Source organism: Callorhinchus milii, unplaced genomic scaffold (genome assembly GCF_018977255.1).
Source record: "Callorhinchus milii isolate IMCB2004 unplaced genomic scaffold, IMCB_Cmil_1.0 Scaffold28, whole genome shotgun sequence".
Classification (NCBI taxonomy): Eukaryota; Metazoa; Chordata; class Chondrichthyes; order Chimaeriformes; family Callorhinchidae; genus Callorhinchus; species Callorhinchus milii.
The window spans coordinates 1376117-1403434 of NW_024704769.1; the positions used below are offsets into that span (position 1 = coordinate 1376117).

General features: G+C 50.2%; 1 protein-coding gene across 1 annotated transcript in view; it reads left to right on the forward strand.

Moving 5' to 3' along the window:
- The window catches only part of LOC103190693 (fibroblast growth factor receptor 1), a 56172-nt gene that overhangs the window by 14103 nt on the left and 14751 nt on the right, over positions 1–27318 (forward strand). Inside the window, 6 exon segments of the mRNA XM_042344522.1 lie at positions 10129–10392; positions 10731–10841; positions 14500–14669; positions 17802–17925; positions 21482–21672; positions 25732–25876. Of these exon segments, the coding sequence (XP_042200456.1) occupies positions 10129–10392; positions 10731–10841; positions 14500–14669; positions 17802–17925; positions 21482–21672; positions 25732–25876 (1005 nt within the window).

The window sequence follows — 27318 nt, forward strand, 5'->3', positions numbered from 1 at the left end:
GGTCCATCTCTTATTTTATTCCAGTCTCAACCATTTACATCCCTCTGGAAATTGCCCCCACAAATCTCCTGCGTCTCGGGCCAAAACCGCTGCCTCCGCATGTGAACGGACGACTACTTAAAGCAGTTAAATTAGAGCCGCCTATTCACCTCCTGAGTTTGAGGCCCCTTTGTGCTCACGGACTGTAATGAATATGGTATTAGAATCTGGACTAACTTATTCCGTTTACGTGCAAGTGGAGTTTCCCTGTGGTTCAGGGGTTCGAGCCCTCGCCTGGCGAGCGAGAGGACCCGGGTTCGATTCCCGGTCAGGTCGGGGCGAAATGTTGGGCAAGTTTCCTTTCCCCCCCCCACACACACACACACACACACACTCACACACGCGCGCCTCTGTTTACCGGCAGTCAGTAGGAACCCGGTTGTTAGTCGATTGGCGGATAATCCCTTTCAAAAAAATAATCATTCGGTCACTCACCCCACGACTGTTTGTGGGGACGTCGCTGTGCGCAATTGGCTGCCGCATTTCGCCCACAAAGCACACAGTCACTGCACTTGACGGCGTATCCCCGTGAAGCGCTTTGAGACGTCGGGAGGACGTGACGAGCCGCCGGGTCCAAACGGGATCATTATTACTATTCGGCTTATTTATTATCGTTATTACTTCAAAAAAAAAACGAATGGCTTCTTTGAAGCCGTCGCTGTGTGAAAGGCACTCACTCCCTCTCCAAGTCTGTAGTGATATAATCACGGATCATGGAGTGTAACGGGCCCATAAACTGCGTCCGGTGCGTGAAGACACCAGGCTCAAACTCCAGCCTGTCTGGTACTGAAAGGATTAGTTCATAACTGCAGCTGCTCCTTTTGCAGAGAAAGAAAAATATTCACTGAAGCCTTCGCCAGGCAGGTTCTGGAGAGAAATCTGATCCGCGTAAAAGTAGGCTGAGGTGTGCTGAAAGGAATGCTGTAAATACTACAATACTCGACGCTGGTTATTAAAACACAGGGCAAGCAGACAAAAGAGGTTCTGTCTCTCTCTCGCGCGCTTGCACGCTCGCTCGCTCGCTCGCTTCACTCTCCCTCCCTCCAGTTTGCTCTGAAATCTCTGGTCGTTTATTAGCGAACAAGAAAAAAAAAACGTGTGTGTTTTGCGCTGCACAGAATCCAGTCTCCTGGGCTCACAGGCTGTGCACAGTTTTATTGCCCAATCTGCTCTCCAGAACAGTCAGCGGGTCTCTCGGTAAATCCGTACGCTCTTCTCTTGTTGCCTACCAACGCAGATCAGGGGTAGCTACAGAGAAACTATCTCCTCTGGTGGATGGGGTGGGGTGGGGTCGGAGAGGGGTAAATCCAGAATTAAGAGGGGAGTCATCTTAAAATTAGAACCAGGCCATTTTGGAGTGAAATCGGGGGCAGTTTTTTCCGCACAAAGGGTGAGTGGGACTCTCTCTGAGGTCGCAGATCAGCCGTGATCTGATAGAAGGGGCCGAACAGGCTCGAGGGGCTGAATGGCTTCCTCCTGGTCGCTGTGTTCCCGCATTGCTAGTCGTGGAGCGTGGTAAGGTTCCGCTTCACGTCCGAATGCTTTGGATCCAGATTGATTGATAAGCAGCAAGAATAATAACAACACACGAGGTTTACACGTGTTAAGGCGCTGTATCAAATGCAAGGGTTATTAATGTGTGTGTGTGTATACATATATCATGTATAAGATCATCCGAAGCACGAAGATGACTGAAAGGCCTTAGAAACATAGGAACAGGAGGAGGCCATTCAGCCCCTCGAGCCTGTTTCCGCCATCCTATAAGATCAGGGCTGATCTGTACCTCAACCACAATTCCCCGCCTTTGCCCCGTATCCCCTGATCCCCTGACCTGACAACCATCAGCCCACCTCAGTCCGGGCAACGTGAATGGATCCACAGCCATAACCCACAGCCATTTGGGGGAGAGAGAGAGAGAGAGAGAGAGTCCCAGATTCCCACTAACCCTTTGGGTGAAAAACTGCCTCTGATTTAACTCCGAACTGGACCGGGCTCTAATTTTAAGGTGATTCCCTCCTTGTTCGGGATTCCCCCACCCAACCACCAGAGGAAATAGCTTTGTCTGAGATTTCCTTTCCACGTGTTGCAAAACGGCCATTGCCGTAACCTACAGTTAAAGGCCCTTTGCGGATTTTATATGAGGCTGGATGTTGATGGATGAGACCGGCTCAGAACCAGGTGTTCCACAGCCAGAGATTAACGCTTGTTATTCCAGAGGTCTCGAGGAGTGAGTGGTGGTGGGGGGGAAGGGTCGAAAACTTGTTGTTTTAGTTGGATTCCTGATGGAGAATCCACAGGCTCAGAGAAGAGTTCACGGTGACTTGACCTCTTAGAAAGATTATGTCCTTTCCACTCAAAACCCGAGAGAAAGCCTCATCGTGTCTTCGAGACGTCTCAAAGCGCTTCACAGGATACACTGTAAAGCGAATCGACTGTATATTTTGTGGGCGAAACGCGGCAGCCAATTGCGCACAGCAGCGTCTCCCACAAACAGTCGTGGTTGAAGGGACTAAATTATTATTATTATTATAATACAGTGTATCCTGTGAAGCGCTTTGAAATGTCTCAAAGGACTTGATGAGGTCCTGTATCAAATGAAAGGATTATTATTATTATTATTTATTACTATAAATTGAGGGTAACAAAGTGTATGTTTGTTGTATGTTGAGATTAGTGTTTCTACTCAGCAAAGAAACATATTCCTTAGAAAACATTGGGTAAGTTTCCTTACTCCACGTTTCGCCCACAAAATATACAGTCGATTCACTTTACAATATATCCTGTGAAGCGCTTTGAGACATCTCGAAGACGTGATAAGGGGCTGTATCAAATGCAAAGGATTATTAATATTATTATTAACAACCGGGTTCCTACTGACTGCTGGTATACAGAGACGTGTGTGTGTGTGTGTGCGGAGTAAGGAAACTTGCCCAAGGTTTCGCCCTGACCTGACCCTCCCGGGAATCCAACCCCAGGACCTCTCGCTTGCGAGGCGAGGGCTCGAACCACTGAGTCACAGGACTTCTGTAAACTTCTGTGGTTCTCTTCCGTCTGGCAAAGAGTGTGGGAGGAGAGATGGCTGTTTAATAATTGGCTTCTCTCTAACTCTTGTGTCACTTCGTTGGGTATTTTTGGCCGATATTCTCAATCAACTGCTGTGACACATTCTGCTTACACACACACAACACACAGACACAGACACACAGCCACACACACACACAGACACACACACACACACACAGACACACAGTGTATGCATTTTAAATGATCCTCTCCCACCCTCCTCTTAACTCAAAAGTAAATATTGTCCAGGAATGAAGGCGGTCGGAGTGAGTCAGAATCTTCCATGACTCGGAGTTTGCGCAGCCTACGGCATTCCATTAGCATTTGTGTTTGTGGGATCGAGTCCAGAGACTATCCAGTCCGCATCTAATGGAAACAGGTGTATGAGGAGCGTTCATGCTTTACGGCATGTGCAGCCCCAATTTGAGGAATTAAATGCACAAGTGGAGTTCCTGTAGCTCAAGGGGTTCGAGCCCTCGCCTCACGAGCGAGAGAGAAACCCGGGTTGCATTCCCGGGCGGGTCGGGTCAGGGTGAAACGTTGGGCAAGTTTCCTCGCTCCCCCCCCTCCCTCCGCACACACACAGCTCTGTTTACCAGCAGTCATTAGGAACCCGGTTGTTAGTCGATTGGCGGATTAATTAATCCAGGAGTAATGATGCCTTCAAAATAAAATGATAATAATGATAATTTGGTCACTTCAACCCACGGCTGTCTGTGGGGACGTCGTTGTGCGCAATTGGCCCACAAAACACACAGCCACTACACTTTCCAGCGTGGCCTGTGAATGAATTGGGATTAATTCGGACGGCTCTTTCAAAGAGCCAGCACTGACACGTTGGGCCGAATGGCCTCCTTCTGCGCTGTGCGGTGCGGTGATTCTGCACCGTGTGCCCGAGCTTGCCGTTTCCTCGCAGATTTGATTAAAACTGATCTTGTGGTGACACATTGGTGCGACTGTCTGTCGGGCAACAGCGTGAGCTCTGGGGAGCGAAGATAATTGTGGAAATTCTCTTTTATCCTCCCCCCGACCCCCTCCGCCCACATCCTCCTCAGCTCACGCGCATGTATTCAAGGCTTTGTAAACCATTTACTCTGAGTTTCGTTCCATGGCACCACACACATGCCCTATCTCCTCTGTCTCGCTCAGAGAGGTGGGAGCTTTTCTCTGTCTGTCTGTCTGTCTGTGTTTTTCTAACAAAAAGTGTCTCTCCTTAATCCCTTCCTGACGTGAAAATGCAAATGGAAAACTTTGGGAGTGTGTGTGTGTGCGTGTGTTTGTTTGTGTCTTTGTGTGTGTGTGTGTATGTGTGTGTCTTTGTGTGTGTGTTTGTGTCTGTGAGACCATCCCGAAACCTTACCAGCAACAACAACAATAATAATAATAATTTGGTCGCTTCAACCCACGGCTGTTTGTGGGGACGCTGCTGTGCGCGACTGGCTGCCGCGTTTCGCCCGCAAATTATATACAGTCACTACAATTTACAGTGCATCCTGCGAAGCGCTTTGAGACGTCTCGAAGACGCGATAAGGCGCTGGATCAAATGCGAGGGTTATTAATTACTGGGATTATAATAATGGGGGTGGGGGGGAGGTATTATCCATCACCTCTTTTCTCCCTTCTTTACGATCGAGGATAGCGCAGAGAAGATTGGGTTCAACCACAGGCCTACCCCTCCCTCCTCTCTTTCTCTCTCTCTCTCTCTCTCTCGAGTATCTTGAATATTCATGCGGAGAGAGAAAGAGAGAGAGAGAGAGTGAGAGAAAGAACAGCAGATGCTTTTTTTTTAATGAATGGACCAGGGAGATCTCTGCGGGTTTTTGAACAGCGACTGACTTTTGAGTGGCTGTTTTTTTTATATATATATATATACACGGAGATCTGCTCTGCAATTCAAAGCCCTCCTGCCTTAAGTACATTTCCTGTTGGGATTTGTGGAACTGTGTGGTATGTGGATGTCTTCAGGAAATGCCTATAGCAGGTCCCAGCTGGGAACTGTGTGCAAAAGAAAGGAGTGAGGCTTTACCTGCTGATGAAACACAGTCAATGCCCCCATTGTCCACCGCATTGTTTCTTTGTTGTACGTTTTATTGCACTCATTGACGGGCAAACACAGCGTTCTGTTCAGGCTTGTCTGATGTATGCAGCTCAAGAAATCCCCTTGCAGCCTGGCTTGCCACCATTTGTGCGGAGCAAGGAAGAGAGAGAGAGAGAGAGAGAGAAAGAGAGAGAAAGAAAGAGGTGCGGGTGGAGGAGGGAGGGAGGGAAGGAGAATGAAGAGGACCGGCTGGCTGGAGGCACGAGATTTCATGTTAATCCCCGTAATTTGCCTAAAATAATACTAATAATCCCCTTGCGTTTGATGCAGTGCCCGATCGCGTCTTGGAGCCGTCGCGAAGCGCCTGGCGGGACGCAAAGCGAGAGCGCAGCGACCACCGTGTGTGTTTCTCGCGGGCGAAACGCGGACCCCCCCCCCCAAACACAAACAGTGGCGCCTGTTTTGAACTGCACGCAGTTTTGAATAGGGAGAAGAAAAAAAAAAGCTCCTCCATGAAAAAGTTGTGTTGAGTTGAACACAACAAATGTCCTGTTGGACATTTGCTCACATGGCGACGTCCCAAATCTCTCTCTCTCTCTCTTTCTCTCTCTCTCTCTCTCTCTCTTCCAACAACAACAACACACAACATTTACACGGAGCCTTTCAGGTCAGGAGGACGTCCCGAGGCGCTGGACAGTCAGGGGTTTGGACCTAAACTGGGGGTTGGGATCAGGAGGGGGTGGAGGGCGGGGAGGGTGGAGGGGGTAGGAGGGTGACCGAAGAGAAGGGTTGTCGAAGAGGAGGGTCTTGAGACGGGTCTCGAAGGAGGCCAGGGAGGGGGTGAGGCGGAGGGACTGTGGTATGGAGTTCCAGAGGGTGAGGGCAGAGAGAGAGATTGAGGGAAAGAAATATTTCTGTTCGTCCAAATTTTGTCCTGAGACAACGTGGAATGAGACTCGCCGTATAACTGCGGGCGGCGACTTTTGGAATCGAAGAGGGGACGGATTTCCGCAATGCACAAAAAAAAAACCTCTGCCATCCCGCAAATCCCGGGCCAAGCATTCCGAGACCCCTCGTGATATCGGATACGGAGCAGAATTTGCGATCTCCGAGCAGTGACCGAGAGAGAGAGAGAGAGAGAGTAGCTGAAGCCCTGAATAATTGCTGGATCAGACCGTGTCAGTGCAGTGGGGTCCTTTTCTGGTTAAGCTATACTCTTGTGGTAGGGTAGGATTACCAACAGGGGCAGAGACTGTGACTTCACAAGGCAGGATTCTGTTCCCACAGAGCCAGGGGGCCTGTTTCCCATTAAGTGCGTGACCGCAGAAGTATCAGAGCGAATGTCAGGGATTTAGGGGATGGTTTTGCTCCCATTGGACTAGGGCTGAGGCCGGAGTCAAAGGGCAAGACACTCCCAACTGCTTGAGGCAAGTCACGGGACGCAACGCACAGGCCATTGATATGTTGGACGAACGCTAAGCAATAAAAGGCAGCGTAGACAAGTGACCCAAACTGACGTGAGCCCCGAAACAATTAGATACCAACAGTCCGAAGTCTTCGAAATGGGATTTCCCCAATCGCTCACTCCCTCCCTCCCTCCCTCCCTCCCTCGCTCACATGAGTAAATTCCCTAAGTGGTTAAGCCATACTCTCCGGGAATTTTCCATGGTTCAGTGCCTGGTCTACGCAGGTTTTGTGCGGAGTTCCTGCAGCTCAGTGGTTAGGGCCTCGCAAGCGAGAGGAACTGGGTTTGATTCCCTACTCCACACGCGCCTCTGGTTCCCTGGAGCTCAGGGGTTCGAGCCCTCGCCTCGCAAGCGAGAGGACCCGGGTTCGATTCCCGGGCGGGTCAGTAGGAACCCGGTTGTTAGTCGATTGGCGGATCGCTTTTCCGGGGGTAATAAACCCTTCAAAAAAAAATAATTTGTTCACTCAATCCCCGACTGTTTGTAGGGGGGGCTGTTCGCAATGGATTTCCTGCCGGGTTTTGCCCACAGTCACTAAACTTCCCCGTGAAGCGCTTTGAGACTTCTCGACGACGTGATAAGGCGCTGTATCAAATGCCAGGATTGTTGTTATTATTACGAGAGCGTTACATGTACAGTCGCTAATCCTGAGGCTCAAATGGCCGGGAGGTTCTGTGTATTTTCTGTTGTGTTGTTTGGATATAGAGTGGATCTTTAAATAAGTCGTTGGCAATGCCGATGACAAGGATAATCATCAGGAAAGCAGATGCTAACACAAACACAAAATGACGTGTGTGTTCGAATAGGGTCACAGAGTCTAAGGCTATTGAGGTAATGCTGATACACAAAAGTGCTGGTGAGATCACATTCTGAGCTCTGGGCTCAGTCTAGGTCACCAGAACTTGGGGAAAGGTCCAGGAAATAGAAAGGCCGGTGGATTGATGACCCTCTTCAACGCCCAGATAAATGGCTTCATCAGCTTTGCCCGTAAGGAACCCGTATTGGAAATCGAGATTGAACCTGTTGAGATGCTCGCTCTGCGAATGACCCACTGTCAGCTCTGATGTACGACGCAAGCAGAGAAATTGGTTTACCGCTCGGGAAATTAAGATTTAGCCGTTAGAAATCCGGCACTTCAGGGGAAGCAGAACGTCTGGTCTCAATTGGATTTCAATTGGCTTGTGCCAGAGCCTAGTATCATGGCCTTTTTTACTGAGCATAAAACCCTGACACTGAAGCAGCTATCGAGAGACAGTGAGCTGAGGCAGTAGCCTTGAACGAGGCGAGGAGTCCTGTGGCTCAGTGGTTAGAGCCCTCGCCTCGCAAGCGAGAGGACCCGGGTTCGATTCCCGGGTGAGTCAGGTCAGGGCGAAACATTGGGCAAGTTTCCTTCCTCCCACACACACACACACACACACACACACTCAGCAGTCAGTAGGAAACCGGTTGTAAGTCAATTGGCGCATTGCTTTTCCGGGGGTAATAATCCCTTCAAAATAATTACACTAAACAAATAAAATAATGCTAGTAATTTGGTCGCTGAATCCACGGCTGTTTGTGGGGTCGCTACTGTGCGCAATTGGTTGCCACGCGTTGCCCACAAAGTGTACAGTCACTACGCTTTACAATGTATCCTGTGAAGCGCTTTGAGACGTCTCGAAAGACGTGATACGACGCTGGGTCAAACGCGAGGATTATTATTATGATTATGATTATTTTTATTTACAAAGTGAGCGTTTGCATCCTCTGCTCAGTTGGTTTGACCCTGGCATCGTCCCTTCCCGTGGCTCCAAATGGGAACATCCCGTTATTTGTTGAACGTAACCATTTTCAAATCATTGAATCATTATTTCGATGTAATTGCCAGCAATATTGGCAGAGAGAAGAGACTTTCTCATTGTTTCCGAGCCAATAATCTTGCAAGGCCGTGGCAGTTTGGAGGGGATCCTGCTGTTGTTTGCAAAAGTCTGCTATATTTCCCTACAATTTCTCAACGACTGCACTCAACGGCAGTTACATCCGAAGCGCTTTGAGAGATTTGGCACTGTAAGCTTTGTCTCAAAAGCGAAGATAATTATTATAATCAATTCTGCAGAGATCCACAGCTAATGGGCAAGACAACCACAGAACGAAATGCACTCTCTCTCTCTCTCTCTCTCTGTCTCTGTCTCTCGCTCTGGTTTAAATGCTAAATTTAATTTAATCTCAGGCCTGAACCAAAATGCTCCCGCACACATGAGTAAAGATCAGTTACTTCCCCTCAGCACGCGTTCAAGATTATCGCAGAGAGGATTAGAGGGGAGGTTAGAAAATATTTCTTGACACTGGAGGATGGTTGGAACGTGGAATTCTTTGTCATAAGTAGTTGCGGAGGCAGAGTCGATCTAAATTCCTCTTTGAAAGGAATTTATATAGACCTTTGAGTAAGGGGAGTATTAAAGGATATGGTGACTGTTTGCCTCGTCGACCTGTCCCCTCCCTCCGGCTCGCTCCACACCCCCCGCCCGGTCCACCCCACCATCGACGGTCGGGCCTTCAGCCTCCCTGCCCCCACCTTCTGGAACTCAATCCCACAGTCCCTCCGCCTCACCCCCTCCTTTGCCTCCTTCAAGGCCCATCTCCTCTTCGACCGGGCCTTCAGTCACCCTCTTACCCCCCACCCTCCCCTCCCTCCATCCCTCCTGATCCCAACCCCCAGCTCGGGTGTGTGGAGGAGGGGGCGAGTAAGGAAACTTGCCCAACACTTCGCCCTGACCTGACCCGCCCGGGAATCGAACCCGGGTCCTCTCTCTCTCGCTCGCAAGGTGGAGGGCTCTAAGCCACAGGACTCCAGTGTTCATCGTTAAATCCATTTCCTTAACAATCCGGAGATTGTACCGGTTGTACTTTCGCTCCCAAGTTTACTCCCAACCTCCCAACTCGCCGTGCAGTGCAGTTGGAAGACATTGGAGCAAAATGAGTCCACCCATCCCCACCACCAGCGAAAACTTGCAGTTGTTAATGAGGGATTACATCCGAAACATTATCTGTCCCTTTCAGCCGGTAACATGACACTGCGATGTCTTTCCAGTGTTACTGTGCTCGGTGTTGATTTCCGCTATCTCTAGGCATTATTTCTCAACCGAGCTTTCTCTGACCCGAGAAGCCACTTCTTTCCCACCTCGTCGTCAATTAAAATGTGGATAGATAGATAGATAGATAGATAGGTAGGTAGGTAGGTAGGTAGGTAGGTAGGTAGGTAGGTAGGTAGGTAGGTAGGTAGGTAGGTAGGTAGGTAGGTAGGTAGGTAGGTAGGTAGGTAGGTAGGTAGGTAGGGTAGGTAGGTAGGTAGGTAGGTAGGTAGGTAGGTAGGTAGGTAGGTAGGTAGGTAGGTAGGTAGGTAGGTAGGTAGGTAGATAGATATTTGCGGAGAGGATAAGTTTGCAGGACTACGGGCGGGGGGGGAGAGAGAGAGAGAGCGTGGGGGGAGTGTGATTAATTTGCACGGCTCTTTTATAGTCCCTGCGATTCTGTGCGTTTCAGTGTCCCTGAAGCAGAAGATCGAGGTGAAGCCCTATTCCGCTCACCCAGGCAGCCCCCTGGAGCTGCAATGTCGCCTGAGAGATGACGTTCAGAGCATCGACTGGACCAAGGATGGGGTGCAGTTGCCCACCAACAATCGGACCCGCATCACAGCCGAGTACCTGCAGATCAGCGAATCTGTCCGCGAAGACTCCGGCCTTTACACCTGTGTAACCAACGGTCCATCTGGGAGCGAGACCTCCTACTTCTCCGTCAACGTCTCAGGTGTGCATCCACGGTCCCTACGCCTTGCCTCTCCTCCCTCCTCTTCGAACTCCTACCCCTACCTTCCCCGCTCCCTCCACCCCCCATTCCCCCCACTCACCCCTCCTGAACCCAACCCCAAGCTCGGGTGAGGATCCCCGGCTCTCCATCCAGCGCCTGGGGACATCCTCCTGATGTGAAAGGCTCTGGTAAATGTCACTTACTCTTAGTTGGTCATTCACAGCACGTTCCGTTCCCTCTTCCCTTCTTTATTTCGCCCGCAAAGCGCATCGAGACGCTTCGAGGATTGTTATGGCCAGAGAGACCCGGGGTGGAAATAACTTGTTTCTCATTGGCAGATTCTCTGTTCACCATGGAGGATGATGATGAGGACGACGAAGATGAGGAGGAGGAAGAAGGTGATGATGAAGACAAAGCAGACGAGAGTGACCTGGATGAGCAGCACGCACGTATGTTAGGGGAAGGGGAGGGGAGCATTTGAGATTGGGACCAATTTTTTGGCTGAGTTTATGGTAGCTATGGGCTATAACTTGGGCATCTCACCAGTCAGTAGGAACCCGCTTGTTAGTCGATTGGTGGATCGCTTTTCCGGGGGTAATAATCCCTTAAAAAAATACATCAAGTGCAAGGATTATTGTTATTGACTCCTTGCACGTGACACGGCGCCTGATCGCGTCTTCGAGACGCCTCAAAGCGCTTCACACAGGATACACTGTAAAGTGTAGTGACTGTATTTTGTGGGCAAAACACGGCAGCCGATTGCGCCCAGCAGCGTGCCCCACAAACCGCCGTGAATTGAAGTGACTAAATTATTCTTATTCATTTAATTTGGCCACTCGACTAACGACCGGGTTCCTACTCACTGCTGGTAAACAGCGCCGTGTGTGTGTGTGTGTGTGTGGAGTGAGGAAACTTGCCCAACGTTCCGCCCTGGAATCGAACCCAGGTCCTCTCGTTTGCGAGGCGAGAGCTCTAACCAATGAGCTACAGGAGGAAGACCATTTTGTATTATAGCCCTTCAGTGTAAATCACACTTCCCATCTCTTTCCCTCCATCCTTTACTCTTTCTGCCAATGCTCCTGGTGCATCTACTACATGTTCAGCTTCATTACTCGCTGGTACCTACGCATAAGAAAATTGTGAGCTGAGCGCAACCTAAGTGGAAAACCTGAGACTGCAGGAAATATCACGTTCGCCTCATTTAAACTTGTATTTCGCTGAAGGGAAAAGAGTAGACTATATTGTACTTAAGCTATTTTGTTCCCTTGATAAATTGGACTCGCAAGCCGTGTGAGCGAACAGCTTCTCTGCAATGTATACGGCTGTACTGATCTCCTCTCGTTTACAAGCACTGTTATTCTACACCCATTTTGCCCCTGGCTTTCTCCATCAATCTACTCGCAAGCTGCTCAGAAGGTCAGCCCAGTGTGAAGCCTGTGATGTCTGTATTGAATGCAGGAATCAGACAATGCCATTGATAAGATCACAGTCATCTCTTGTTGAGAGTGTATACCTTGCCAGTTGGGCCAAACCTGCCCTTTTTGCTCACGTGCTTCAGGCCTCCATGTTTGTGGAGCTGACGGTTTCGGTTGAGAGGTTGTGGTGGTGGAGACAGGAGGTGAGGCAAGAGCTCGGAGAGACTTGACATAGTGTGGGTGTTGTGTGCTGTGGGACAGGGAGCCAGTGGAGCCAGGGAAAGATAATAATAATAATAATCCTCGCATTTGATCCAGCGCCTCATCACGTCTTCAAGACATCTCAAAGCTCTTCACAGGACACACTGTAAAGTGTAGTGACTCTATGCTTTGTGGGCGAAACGTGGCCGTCAATTGCGCACAGCAGCGTCCCCACAAACAGTCGTGGATTGAGCGACCAAATTATTATTATTAATATATTTTGAAGGGATTATTACCCCCGGAAAAGCAATCCCACTATCGACTAACAACCGGGTAAATAGAGGCGCGTGTGTGTGGAGTAAGGAAACTTGCCCAACGTTTCGCCCTGACCTGACCCGCCCGGGGGATCGAACCCCAGGTCCTCTCGCTTGCGAGCCGAGGGCTCGAACCACTGAGCCACAGGGAACTCCCACCGCAAGATGGGCCTAATGGCATGTGAAGCTCAGAATAACACCAAGGAAAGGTCCCGTTAATACTCCCAAACTGCGGGGCTGTGCGACTCGACATCAGCAGATGCTCTTAAGGTGGTCTGAAGGCCATTTCTCGTGGCCCCACTTGTGCAGACAGATATAATTTCTGTTCTGGGGTTCACTGAGAGTGTTACTGCTCAAGACAGCTACACCCGACACACACCCCGGGTATCAAATAGATCCAAGTCGCCAACGCCAAAAGGTTACCGTTTATCTTTGCGTCGGCTTGCTGAGGAGCAACACCACATAGTGAGGCCTGAATTGCGCAAACTCAACCAGGACCCCATTAAAGGCACACGTTTTATACCCGGACCACTTAAACATGATAGCAGCCAACGTTCAGTCTTAAGCGGCCTTAAACATCTTCAAAGTGTGTGCCCGCAAAATATAACAGTGGCCTAACTCGCTGCGCAGTGCAGCCCGTGAAGCGCTTTGAGACGCCGCGAAGGCGTGATAAGGCGCTGTGTCAAATGGGAGGATTATTATTATTATCATTATCATTAAGTTCCAAACAGCTTTGTCATCTCTCGGTGCTCAACACCCTCTTATGAATCAATAGTTAACATCTCTGCTTCCTGCAAGAGAGATAGAACAGCGATAATAATAATCCTTGTGCTTCAAACAGCGTCTTATCTGAGACGTCTCGAAGCGCTTCACAGAACCTACTGCAAAGTGCAGCGACTGTGTATTTTGCGGGCGAAACGCGGCAGCCAATTGCGCGCAGCAACGTCCCCCCCCCACACAAACAGCCGTGGGTTGAGCGATAGAAAGAGCGAAAGAGAGAGAGAGAGGGAGAAAGAGGGAACGAGAGAGAGATGGACAACTTCCGGGCAGCCTTCCACACTTGCTTTTCAGCCTTGAGATACGCAGCTGTCTGAAGCTGTAGCCGTTTTAATCAGTAGTTGACCTCGACCTGTCCGGCGAAGCTACATTTAACCCCTGCTAATAAGCTAGTCGTTAAATCAAACGGACCTCATTAAAGGGCTTCAAATCCCTTCGCTCCCCCGGCACCTCCCGCCCTTCCTCTCCGACCTCCTCGCTCCCCACTCCACCACCCGCTCACTAGCCCCCCCGGCCTCCTTGCTCGTCCCTCGCGCCCTCCGCCCCACCATCGGAGGTCGGGCTTTCAGCTGCCGCGCCCCGAAACTCTTGTCACGTTCTCCCTCAATCCCTCCGCCTCGCGCCCCCTCCCGCTCTCCCCTCTTCCAAGTCCCGCAAGTTGCTGCTGCTGCTGCTGCTGTTGTTGTTGTTGTGGTGATGGGTGGGTTACATTCTTAACGCGTAGAAATTAATATTTCGTATATAATTAAAAAACATTAAGCATCACAAATACAACCTTACAGCCTTCGCTTTGCTCAGGTCACATCGATTTCCAGGCCAGAGAGACGGTCTACAAATAAAGCCTATAAATAACCCACTACTCAATAAAAGCCCAAGTGGTTTCCAATCGATTGGCGTTTCGAAGCTGTTTCAAAATTAACTGCGAGGACGTTCGAGGCTCTGACGGTCTCTGTGGTGGCTTAAGAGCCTTTAGTGGAGTTCCCTGGAGCTCAGGGGTTCGAGCCCTCGCCTCGCAAGCGAGAGGACCCGGGTTCGATTCCCGGGCGGGTCAGTAGGAACCCGGTTGTTAGTCGATTGGGGGATCGCTTTTCCGGGGGTAATAATCCCGTCAAAAAAAAAATTGGTCACTGAATCCACGGCTGTTTGTGGGGGACGCTGCTGTGCACAGTTGGTTCCCGCGTTTCACCCACGTAATACACAGTCACTACACTTTACCGTGTATCCTGTGAAGCGATTTGAGACGTCTCGAAGGCGTGATAAGGCGCTGTGTCAAACGCCAGGATTATTATTATTATTATTATTATTATCTCGGTGTGTGTTCTGTGACCCTAGTCGTACCGATATAGACCTGTGAACCATCTCAGTCTGGTGCTGACGCCTCCGCAATGCGTTCTCGACAGGTTCTCCGTACTGGGCCCAACAAGAGAAGATGGAGAAGAAGCTTCATGCTGTGCCAGCCATGAAAACGGTCAAGTTCCGGTGCGCAGCCGGGGGGAACCCAACCCCCACCCTGCGCTGGCTGAAAAACGGCAAGGACTTCAAGCCAGATCACCGGATCGGAGGATACAAGGTAGTCCGACAGTCTGCGAATGCCCCTCGCTTAGCTATGGAACTCCCTCCCTCAATCCCTTGGTCTTACCCCCCACCGCCACCCCTCCTCTTTCCCCATTGTGCCTCTCTGCCCCCACCCTCTGGAACTCCATCCCGCAGTCCCTCCGCCTCGCCTCCCCAACCCCCCCCCCTCCTTCGAGCCCCGTCTCGAGACCCTCCTCTTCGACCAACCCCGCCTTCGATCACCCCGCCCTCCTACCCCCTCTCCGCCCTGCACCCCCTCCCGATCCCGGCCACCAACACCAACGTAATCCTGGCATTCGACACAGCGCCTTATCACGTCTTCGAGACGTCTCAAAGCGCTTCACAGGATACACCGTAAAGTGAACTCACAAAACACAGGGTCACTACACTTGACAGTGTATCCCGTGAAGCGCTTTGAGACGTCTCGAAGACGTGACCAGACGCTGTGTCAAATGCGAGGGATTAGTATCGTATTATTGTGATATATTTTGCGGGCGAAACGCGGCAGCCAATTGCGCACAGCAGTGTCCAGTCACACAGACCAAATTATTACTATTATCGTAAAATCTTCTCGGTCAAAACCGAATGAAATCCATATGTATCCCATCTTGGGTTCGACCTATAAATTGAATTATTCTCTGCCGGGTCGACCGACCGACAAGTAGTGTCTGTTTGCATATTAGGACTCACAGTTTAGCTTCTCTTGTTGGCCAAGAATCATCTCAAAGGGCCCCTGAGTGGATTGTTTGCCTGACGCCTGGTAGACCAGTCTGCATTCCAGCAAAGGTGTTAGGTTTCCCTGCCTCGCTGTTGGCTCAGGTATCGGGTCACTCAGGAAAAATGGATCCTCTCTCTCTGTCTTTGCCCTGAGGAATGCACATCTTTGTGTTATACATCATCAGTTGGGCCTTCAGCCTTCTCTGCCCCAACCCCCTCTGGAACTCCATCCCACATTCCCTTCGCCCAGCTCCCTCCCTCCCTCCCTCCCTCCCTCACCTCCTTCAAGGCCCGTCTCAAGAGCCTCCTCTGTGACCGTGCCTTCAGTCGCCCTCCTACCCTCTCTGCCCTCCACCCCTCCCTGATCCCAACCACCCCCTCCGTAGCTCGGGGTCCTATTCCCTGACTGTCCAGCGCCTTGGGAGGGACGTCCTCTCGACGTGAAAGGCACTTTACAAACGTAATTTTGCATTTGTTTCTGTTTTGAAAAGAACTTGGAACCGAATCGGTATGGAATGAAATGGGGAAACGGGATAGGATTATTATACTTTGTGGGGCCGAGGTTTCGATCGATCAGATGCTGTTGTTATTCTTTTTTAATATTTGCCGTGATACATTTGATTGGACAACGGCTTTTAAGAGAAGAGAAGTAGATCGTTATTTGGGGAGGACAAGTTTGCGGGGCTGTGTTTGCAGTTCGCGGTTTATTCTGTGAAGCGCTTTGAGACGTCTCGAAGACGCGATGAGGCGTTATATTTTATTTTGAAGGGATTATTACCCCTGGAAAAGCGATCCGCTAGTCGACTAACAACCACGGACTGCTGGTAAACAGAGGCGTGTGTGTGTGTGTGTGTGTGTGTGGGGTGGGAGGGGAGTAAGGAAACTTGCCCAACGTTTCGCCCTGACCTGACCTACTCGGGAATCGAACCCGGGTCCTCTCGCTCGCGAGGCGAGGGCTCTAACCCTGAGCTGCAGGACACAGGATGCGGAATGTCCTGTGACTTTATTCCGCGGGCGAGTCCGCAGTCTTTCGTTCAGATACGAAAATAATTCAGTGAACGTGCTTCGTAGTGGAAGGTCGGAGGATATATTTACGGGGAGATGAAAGGCCGAGTTGGCTCCTCTATCTCAAAATGGCTGACACCAGATGTTCCAGGGTGACTAGCAGCAAGCTCTTGCAACATCTGCTCAAACGCTTGGATTCGGTTTGCCCTGGAGTCAAGGCTATCACCGCAACAGCTGACAGAGATTATTCCATCCCTCACGCAAAGGGCAAGGTTATTCGCGAAGGCCTTTCTTTGCCCTTCTCTTCCCCGGTGGGTCAAAGAGAGCAAATGTTTTGGGATTATCTGGAGGTAACACGACGTTGAGTTTCGTTTACAATCGGGTCTCTGGAAACGGAGAGCTATTCAGTACGGAGCTTCCCCCCTGAGTCTGATCGGGCCAGCGATCCGGATTAGTAAACGCGCACAAGATTGTGGTTTGCCCCCTTTTTGTTTTGTCTTGTGGAGTTCCCTGGAGCTCAGGGGTTAGAGCCCTCGCCTCGCGAGCGAGAGGACCCGGGTCAGGGCGGAACGTTGGGCAAGTTTCCTTCCCCCCCCCCCCCCCCCCCCCCCACACACACACACACGCACACACACGCCTCTGTTTACCAGCGGTCGGTAGGAACCCGGTTGTTAGTCAATTGGCGGATCTGGGGAGAATAATCCCCTCAAAATAAAGTTCTAATAATAATAATTCGGTCGCTCAACCCACGGCTGTTTGTGGGGGACGCTGCTGTGCGCAATTGGCTGCCGCGTTTCGCCCACAAAACGCACAGTCACTACACTTTACAGTGTATCCTTTGAAGCGCGTTGAGACATCTCGAAGACGTGGTAAGGCGCTGTGTCAAGTGCGAGGATTATTCTTATTACAGTGGCCCTCCATGATCCCCAGATATGTGTATGATGCCTGATATATCGAGAGCTTATTTATTGTATTTAGTTATACCTAAACATGTACAACAACAACAATTACACCTGTATAGCGCTCTTCATGTCAGAAAGACATCCCAGGGTGCTGGGCAGTCAGGATTTGGACAACTATCAAATTAACCCACGATTCTAACCAAATTATTGTCACTCTCAAAGAAGACACTGGGGCTTAATGTATGCTGATTTCTAACGGGATTGATTAATTAAGGAGAGTGAGTGAGTCAGTGAGTGAGTGAGCGAGAGAGTGAGTGAGTGAGTGAGTGAGGTACTGAGTGAGTGACTGGGTGAGTGAGGTACTGAGGGAGGGAGGTGTCGAGTTGGTAACTGAGTGAGTGACTGAGTGAGTAACAAGAGAGCCAGCACAGACACGATGGGCCGAATGGCCTCCTTCCGTGCTGTACAGTTCTCTGATGGGATGATTTTATTCCTCTCCAAAGGTCCGATCACAGCACTGGAGTCTGATCATGGAAGGAGTCGTGCCATCGGACAAAGCCAATTACACCTGTGTGGTGGAGAATAAATATGGAACCATCAACCACACTTACCAACTGGATGTCGTGGGTAAGAGAATAACCTCGTTAACCTGCAGCCGCTCTCCCCCCACCACCCACCCACCCCCTCGCCTCCCCCTCTCTGCCGATGTGTTGCGGTCAGATTTCCCCCCAAAAGGTTTGATCTGGAAAGAGTCAGCGTTCAGAAAAGGATTGTGTTGATCCGCAGCTCTAATGTTGACTGGACTGCGCAAACGCCGCACGAACGGAGCGTCGGATCGCGTTGGAATCACGCGCGCACACATACACGCGCTTGCAGTCTCACACACGCACGCACGCACTTACACTCACACTCACACACCACACTTATACACCCACTTGCACACACACGCATGCACACACACTTAATGTCACACACACGCGCACACACACACACTTTTACATACTCACACACACACACACACACACACACAAACAAGTCCTGGATCGAAGGACCAATTTAACCTTATTTTTATGTGTGATTATTTTTCGATCCGATTCCGCGGGTTCATTTGAGAGAGGGCGCGGAAAGGATTCGTTGCTTAATGGAACAAAGTGTGAGGTGGTGACGGTGTTAATTCTCTCTGTCCTTGACAGTCGCTCACCTCGCCTTGGTTCAGAAAACATTTGCCCTCCGATCACCTCGCAGTTTCATTACCACTCGTGCTTAATTTGTGGGCGAAATATGGCAGCCGATTGGGCGCAATTCACTTGGGTATCTTCATTGATCTTTGATGTGTTCAGTAAAATTGAGACTTACTGTGTTCTCGCAGTGAGAATAGAAAAAAAAACAGTGTTTTGCACGACGACCGTTTTCACGGGAAACCCCTACATTTTTTTTTTTGCGGAAGCTTTCTTTTTCCGGGGCTCGTAATCCCTCCAAATTCCCCCCCAAATAATAATAATTTGGTCGCTGTTTGTGGGGGACGCTGCCGTGCGCAATGGGCTGCCGCGTTTCGCCCACAAAATACGCAGTCACTTCACGTTACAGCGTAATCCCGTGACGCGCTGTATCAATCGCGAGGATTATTACTATCCTCCAGATAAAATTGGCCGTTCACTGGTGGTTGTCGGGTGGAGCCTCACAAGCTCAGAAATAAATGGCAGCTGAGTTTGGCTGCAAAACAGTGCACTTTGGCAGCAGCTATTATGAAGAGCTTAAAGATGTGTTGGAGCGCTATAAAAATGTAAGTTCTTTTACGCCACACGAGCCCCAATGGTCTCCCGCTCTGCAAAGCAGCTGATAAATGGGAGGAAGCAGCAAAATTTGCAAAGTGAAGACATTTGGAATAAGAGCTTATTGAGTACGCAAGAGTTCAGATGTGCGACTGGGTTAACTCACAAGTCTGCGGTCTGTAGGGGGAGAGAATGATTTACATCAGCAGTACCTTTGTTAAGACCGACACAGAAATAGCAGCTATAAATCCTGCCGGTCCGGCTGATAAAGCCAGGTTTTAATTTGCTGCTTAATCAAAATACTGGGTCTGCGTTCATTATCGCGTGCGCTCTGTTCTGCTCGTGCTCTTAAAAAAAAGTGAGAGAACCGACAACAATAATAATACCAGTCCTGGCATTTGACGCAGCGCCTTATCGCGTCCTCGGGACGTCTCAAAGCGCTTCGCCAGGACGCGCTCGTGGGCGAAACGCGGCAGCCAATTGCCCGCAGCAGCGTCCCCACGAACAGCCGTGGGGTTCGAAGCGACCGGATTATTATTATATTGAAGGAAACAGTGGTGCTCTCAGCCTCAACCTCGCCTCGCAATTGCCTGAACCCTCGGGCCAGGCATCTTGAAATGAGTGGAATGTCTGACTGACACTTGATAGCGGTTAGATCCATGTGGGGCAGACGGAGCGAGAGAGAGGGAGAGAGAGAGAGCTGCGAGAACAAAAGCCCAAACAAAGAAAAGAAGTTGATTTCGGGAAAAGGGAGGCGGAAGGGTTAAAATGCCGCTGTTTTTTTTCTTTCGCTCGGACTTAACTCGCTGGAAGAAACCAGGATGGCTGGCTGGATTGGCTGGCGTTCGAGCCGGCTGGACAGCCTCCTAATTATTGTGTTCAAACCGAAGTGCCTTTCCTCCCCCCACCCCCCCCCCACCCCCAACCCCCCCCCATCACCACCCCAAGACAGGCCCCATCGCTTGCAGGAACAGGAAGCCGTTGAGGCCCTAAGAGGAAAAGAAAGGAAAGGGATCGAAGGCACTTCGAGTGTGCGCTGTGTAATTTAAGGCGGATGTGAGCAACAGATTGATAGACGCGCACACGCGGGCGCACACGCGCACACACACGCGCACACGCGAGCGCACGTTTTAGCTCAGGAACACTCAGCTCGGACAAACTGACTTCCTGAAAACGCTCGTAATTTAGGAGTCCCCGATACGTCACAGTGTTTAGTCGGGTTTCCTAGGAATTCTCGGCTTGCTCCTGTGCGCTGCTGTGCGCTCCCGCGCTCATGTTTGTTTTGGGAGTAGGGAGAGTGCGGGGAGCGGGTGGTGGTGCGCGCGGGGGGGGTGTGGGGGGGAGAGGGTTCCCAAGACGGGGAGAGGTTTTTTTTTTCTTACAAAAATTTAAATCACGTGCAGTGCAAATAACGGTGTGGGCGCAACTGTTTGCTGTGCACGTTTCGCCCTCGACATGCACAGTTGCTACACGTTACACGGCACGTTCCGTGGAGTGCTTTGAGACGTCCCAGCGACGCGATAAGGCGCTGTGTCGAATGCAAGGATTATTATTATCGCTGAAACATTTTAAGAGGTTGGGACCGTGAGCACGATCCAAAAAGGAAGGCCTTTAGGCTGGGTTTGAAGGTGGGGAGGGAGGTGGTTGGGAGCCGGTGGAGCCTGGCGAGGGCTGGGGTGATGGGGCGCATGGTGTGCTGTGGGCACGCAGCCCGCCAGCGACACAGACAGAGAGGGGCTGAACCCCAATATTTACAACAGCGTTCACAAGTCTTGGAATCCTTGTGGTGACTGAATATTCCTCAACCCTCTACCGCGAGGCTCCATAGAAACCTTTGCAATCCAGAGCCTCGGGACGTCCTCCCAACATGAAAAAGCATTCGTCGTCGTCGCCGTCGTTGTTATTGTTGTTGTTGTTATTGTCGTCGTTCACCCGAGGGGTAAAGGTTGAGCTGGTTGAGTTCCGCGCCATGCGATGGGATTCATTTGGTGTTACACCATCACAAATAATAATAATAATAATAATCCTTGCATTTGATATAGCGCTTTTCACGTCGGGAGGACGTCCCAAAGCGCTTCACAGAACACACTGTAAAGTGAATTGACTGTATATTTGTGGGCGAGGTGGGATTTGAAAGTAAGGAGGGAGGGGGGGTGGGGGGGGGGGGGGCAAGGCAGAGGGTTGACGGAGAGAGTGACAAGAGTTTCGGGGCGCAGTGGCTAAAGGCAGGGTGTTGACCTTCCTTTTTTGATCGCTTAACACCGAGTTATAACGCCAAATTAGGCCCAATCCCATCGCGGAACTCAAGCAGCTCAACGTTTTACCCTTCGGTAACGACAACGAGCGCTTCTCGTGACGCCGCTGGGCGCCTGGCGCTGGCTTACTAAGAACGTTTGGGGGTTTATTTCCAGAGCGCTCCCCTCATCGGCCTATCCTGCAGGCTGGTCTGCCGGCCAACAGGAGCGTGGTGGTGGGAACCGACGTGGAATTCGAGTGCAAAGTCTACAGCGATCCTCAGCCACACATCCAGTGGCTGAAACACGTGGACGTGAACGGGAGCAGAGTGGGTCCTGACGGATCGCCTTATGTCCAGGTCCTCAAGGTAAATATCCTCGGGTTTTGCCCCCCCCACCCCACCATGGGTTAGGAGGTCACAGCCACACACTGTCCCTCGCTCCGGCCTCTCTCGGTAATGTCTCCCGCTGGAGAGTGTGAAGTGCCGGGTTCTTTTGGAAGGAAGCGCGTGTTTTGGTACCCATGTTTTAGGCGTGTTGCTGGCGGTAAGTACAACGATTGACACAGTTCTCACACGGATCAGACCTTTGACCCCCCCCCCTCACTTTGTGCAGCTGAACGAGGGCACGCACGGCTTTTAGAGAAAGCCAAACCACACAGGACAACAGCCATTCAACGATACCAATAATAATCCCGGCATTTGGCACAGCGCCTCATCACGTCTTCGAGACGTCTCAAAGCGCTTCACAGGATGCACTGTAAAGTGTAGTGACTGTGTATTTTGTGGGCGAAATGTGGCAGCCAATTGCGCACAGCAGCGTCCCCCACAAACAGCCGTGGGCTGAAGCCACCGAATTATTATTCTTTTGGAAGGGATTATTACCCCCAGAAAAGTGATTGGTCAATCGACTAACAACCACAGACTGCTGGTAAACACAGGCGTGTGTGTGGGGGGGGAGTAAGGAAACTTGCCCCACATTTCGCCCTGACCTGACCCGCCCGGGAATCGAACCCGGGTCCTCTCGCTTGCGAGGCGAGGGCATGGCCCCTGAGCTCCAGGACATCCCGAGTCCAACTAACTTTGTACAAAGTGGAGAAAAATGGCCGAAGGCACAATACCCTCGAAGTGTATTTGACGTTTTGAAGGGTTTTTATATAAATAAACGAGAGCGTGTGTTTTTCAGATGGAGGAATTGTAAAAGTGCCAGATCCTTAATTGTTTTCTCGTCTTACTTCGGAGCTAGGGCAATTAATTCTCTCCCCACCCCACACCTCCCCACCCCCACCCCCGCCCCCGCACCTCACCATTACAATGGGGAAAATGGTTCAGCCACTTTTGCACTGCAGGAGCTACTCACTGGCTAACGAGTCCCGGAGATGTATTGTACATCTATCACTGCGCAGTGATACGGGTGAAGCCATCTCGCTTGGCTGGTAAGCTCTTCCCGGAGTGCTCCTCGGTGCTTGCAAACTTTCCGATAGGAACATAAGGATTTGCTGGGCGAAAGGAGACCGAGTTCCATCCAGTTCCACCATCTTGGCTTGACATGTCATGTCCCCCGAACTGTATTCCGTTTTATCCCCCGAGAGATTATTTTCCAGCAGAAATCTTATCTCGTTTGTTCTGGAAACCCATGACGTCTTCTGCTTCCACTGTCTCCCCCTCGGGAGCCTGTTCCGTGTGTTTCCCACTGAAATAGTTTCTCCAGGTTGGTTCTGAATTTAACCCCCACTTCGATCGCTGCAATGTCTTTTTTTATTATTACGCTCTGGGTTCCTGAGCGTCAAATGGAAGAAGGGGCCCAAGTTCGACGACTTCTGCCTGTGCCTCCAATGTCGTGGGAAAATGAACCCAATGTATGTTGCGTTTCATTCAAAGTCTCTTTTAAATTTATTTGCAGCTCTATCAATGTTCTCCTCTGTTATTGGTTTTTTGTTTCTAGCATTCGGGGATTAATAGCTCAGATGTGGAAGTTCTGACACTGCACAATGTGACCGAAGCTGACAGCGGACAGTATATTTGTAAAGTTTCCAATTATATTGGTGAGGCCAATCAATCTGCTTGGCTCAAAGTCCTCAGGCCAAAGGCAGAAGGTAAAAGCCAGAAAACAAGCCACAAAAAAAGGGGTTGGGAACTCTTAGCTGTGAGCAATGAATGGGTCAAGATACTCCATTTACTACCAGGGAGAGGCTACGTTTCAAACCTTTTGTTCTCTACCCCTTTTTTTTCCCCCTGTTTATGTGCAAAAGAAAATCAGAAGTACGCATGGAAAAATGCCCACAATGTAACCGAACAGTGTCTGCGTCTGTGTGTCGTGTTGCATTGCTTGTGAGGTCCTGTCTGTTGGTGTCAGTCTCCCTTGTCGTCTCTCTCTGTGTGTGACTTACCTCAAAAGGTTCCTCTCTCTCTCTCTCTCTCTCTCTCCCGGCCTGTGTTTGGGCTTCACGTGTAGGTCACAGATACTGCCCGGTGTGGGATCAGGGGGTTAGACTGGGATCTTGCAGGTGAAAACAATATATAAGGGAATTTACGGCTGTTATACATAATAAGTTGAGCCCCAGGAAAATCCACCCTATTATTCTGGTTTATTCACACCCGATTTTTGACCCGGCAATTGAGTAGAGCATTTAATAATAATAATAATAATAATAATAATAAAGCCTTGCATTTGATCTAGCGCCTTATCACGTCTTCGAGACGTCTCTCAAAGCGCTTCACGGGAATATACCGTAAAGCGAATTGGCTGCGTGATTAGCGGGCAGCAGCGTCTCCGCAAACAACCGTGGGTTTATTGACTCATTTAAGGTACGAAGACACTATTTCGCTAGCTTCGAAGGACTAGAGGAATCTGTGCAAGACTTGAGTCTGGAAGAGGAGCAAGGCAGATGCGAAACGTTGCTTGTAATTTGCGGTATACGTTCAGCTATACTAGGAATTCAAGCCACAAGACCTGGTTGTCTCTATTCTGCATTAATCCGAGCTGAGTTGGGCTGGGCAGGTAATAACTAGTCTGTCAGCCGTTGGATTCGACGCCAGTGAGATTCATCTGAGATGGGAGATCCATCGTTTTGTGGCAAGACTGAATTATATCACAATAACAAGGTTCCTTTTTTTTTTGCCGTGGACAGCAGCAACAAAAAAACTGCCCAGAAACTTTTAGCCACCGTTGAAACTGACCCACTTGCTGATTTATCAACATTTTCAACGCTAAAATGCTGCGTGGGTTAGGGGAGAAAGGTTCTCCACGTATTTTCTTGGAAAGAAATAACCGGCCAACTCCCTAAGCGCTGTCGAGGTGCATTTTGCACTCAGTCCTCCACATTGTCGGGCTCCCCCTTGCCCTTTGAGTGAAGCAATAATAATAATAACCCTTGCATTTGATATAGCGCCTTATCGCGTCTTCGAGACGTCTCACAACGCTTTTATATTATATTTCACGGGTTTATTATTCCACATTTAGGCCAGACTTGATGGTTCTTAGGCCTCTCTTTCCCTTAGAAAGAGCTTTTAGTGTGTCCTACCGAGCCCGATCACTTAGAGAGGAAAGGAGTGAAGAACAGAGAGATTTCCTTGGAAGAAGGAACGGGATTTTTCTGTTCGAAGATAGCGAAACCGCCCAATATTTACACAGCAGCCAACGTTGAGTTGAAAAGTTGAACCTGTGCGCTGCAGTTTCCAGGCAGGATTTTATTTGAGTTGAGTCCCATTGGCAAACGAGACTGTTTGACTGTCTGTCTTGTTTCTTTCCTGTCTTCCTATTGCTGTGGATTCAGTACACAGTTGTCTTGTTTTTGTCTGGATTTCCAATCTCGTACAGTGGGACGCTTTTATTCCGAGGCTGAGGCCAAACAAATTGAACTGAGTGAGATGTACGGACAGGGGATAAAATGCATTGTGTGGTGCAACATTGAGTGTGGCCAAATACTAAAGCCTTTAGAGCGACTCAATGGAAACAGATGAGAAGTCAAGTTAGAGTGGTCTGTAACTTTCAAGGGCCATGGGATAAATTGCCTCCCACTGTTATTTTGAATGTGCCTCCTTTTCCATGGATTTTTTCCGAATCTTGACTGTTCCCAAACATTGTGGGTTTACTTTTCTCCATGAATCCCATCGCTCGCATGTTGAGATGGGTGCAATAAAACCAAAATGGTGGCGGGTTTAACATCCATTTAAAGACCTTTTTGCTTCCTAGGGTACGTACGGTACGTCTGAGCTCCTGTGGTCCTGGAAGGTGAATTGGGAACTGCCTTAACACCCCCCCTCACCCACACACACACACACACCCACCCACACCCCCACGCCTCTTCTCTCGTCCTCCCTGGGGGATGGGCAAACGAGACTAATCAAAGATGGTTTCTCCCAGGCTGAATCTGTCGAGTTTTTACATGGTCTCCTTTGTCCGTTTGCTTTCGTTTTCTCTTCTAGACGGCTGGTGTTAATACCACAGACAAGGAAATGGAGATTCTGTATTTGCGGAATGTAACTTTTGAGGATGCTGGGGAGTATACGTGTTTGGCGGGTAACTCTATTGGGATTTCCCATCACTCTGCATGGTTGACAGTTCTTCCAGGTACAAACTGCTCTTTGTCTCTCTACCATTAACCAACCCCCTCCCCCCCACCCCCCCCCTTCCCGTGCAAAACCCCACAACACCCATTGCTTCTACAACCAGGAGCGACTCATGAAAGCAGGGTCATAAAAACCGAACCGATTCCGATCGCCACAACCATGGCATTGCTCTGTGAAATATGAGGGCAGCGGAAGCCGGTTCGATAACTACTTTTAAGAGAGAAGTAGATCATTATTTGGGGAGGACAAGTTGGCAGGGCTATGGGGAGAGAGCGGGGGAGTGGGGTTGATCAGGGCTATGGGGAGAGAGCGGGGGAGTGGGGTTGATCAGGGCTATGGGGAGAGAGCGGGGGAGTGGGGTTGATCAGGGCTATGGGGAGAGAGCGGGGGAGTGGGGTTGATCAGGGCTATGGGGAGAGAGCGGGGGAGTGGGGTTGATTTGGAAGCTCTTTTCAAAGAGCCGACACAGACACAATAGGCCGAATGGTCTCCTTCTGTGTTGCACAATTGTATGATTCCATGAAGTTGCTCAAAACCCAGCGTTCGAGCTCATGTTTGGCACTTTCCAGGAAGACGCACTTCAAAGTACTGTGTGGATCGAGTGACTTTTGTCATAAAAGGGGAAATAACTCGGAATGACAGGAAATCTCAGCAGACGTCACAGACAAAGGCAATGGTTTTTCGCAAGCATGAATGATGAATGATTTTGGTCACCGGGCATTAGGCGTTGGCAATTACGCAACAGCATCAGGGCTATGGAGAGAGCGGGGGAATGGGGTTGATCAGGGCTATGGGGAGAGCGGGGGAGTGGGGTTGATCAGGGTTATGGGGAGAGAGCAGGGGGAGTGGGGTTGATCAGGGCTATGGGGAGAGCACGGGGGAGTGGGGTTGATCAGGGTTATGGGGAGAGAGCGGGGGGAGTGGGGTTGATCAGGGCTATGGGGAGAGCGCGGGGGAGTGGGGTTGATCAGGCCTATGGGGAGAGAGCGGGGGAGTGGGGTTGATCAGGGCGATGGGGAGAGAGCGGGGGAGTGGGGTTGATCAGCGCTATGGGGAGAGAGCGGGGGAGTGGGGTTGATCAGCGCTATGGGGAGAGAGCGGGGGAGTGGGGTTGATCAGCGCTATGGGGAGAGCGCGGGGGAGTGGGGTTGATCAGGGCTATGGGGAGAAGGGGAGAAAGCGGGGGAGTTGGAAGCTCTTTCCAAAGAGTGGCACAGACACGATGGGCTGAATGGCCTTCTTCTGTGCCGTATAATTCTATGATTCTATGAAAAATTTGCCAATGTCCGAACAATATTTCTTGTGGACTTCTAATTAAGAGACGAGGTGATGCTTTTCAAAGCCACACCTAATGCCTGTCAACCTTTATCCATCTGTGGTATTGTGACTGAGTGAATAGACCAGCTGGTCAAATCTCCGAATAAAAGCAACTCAAAACACAGC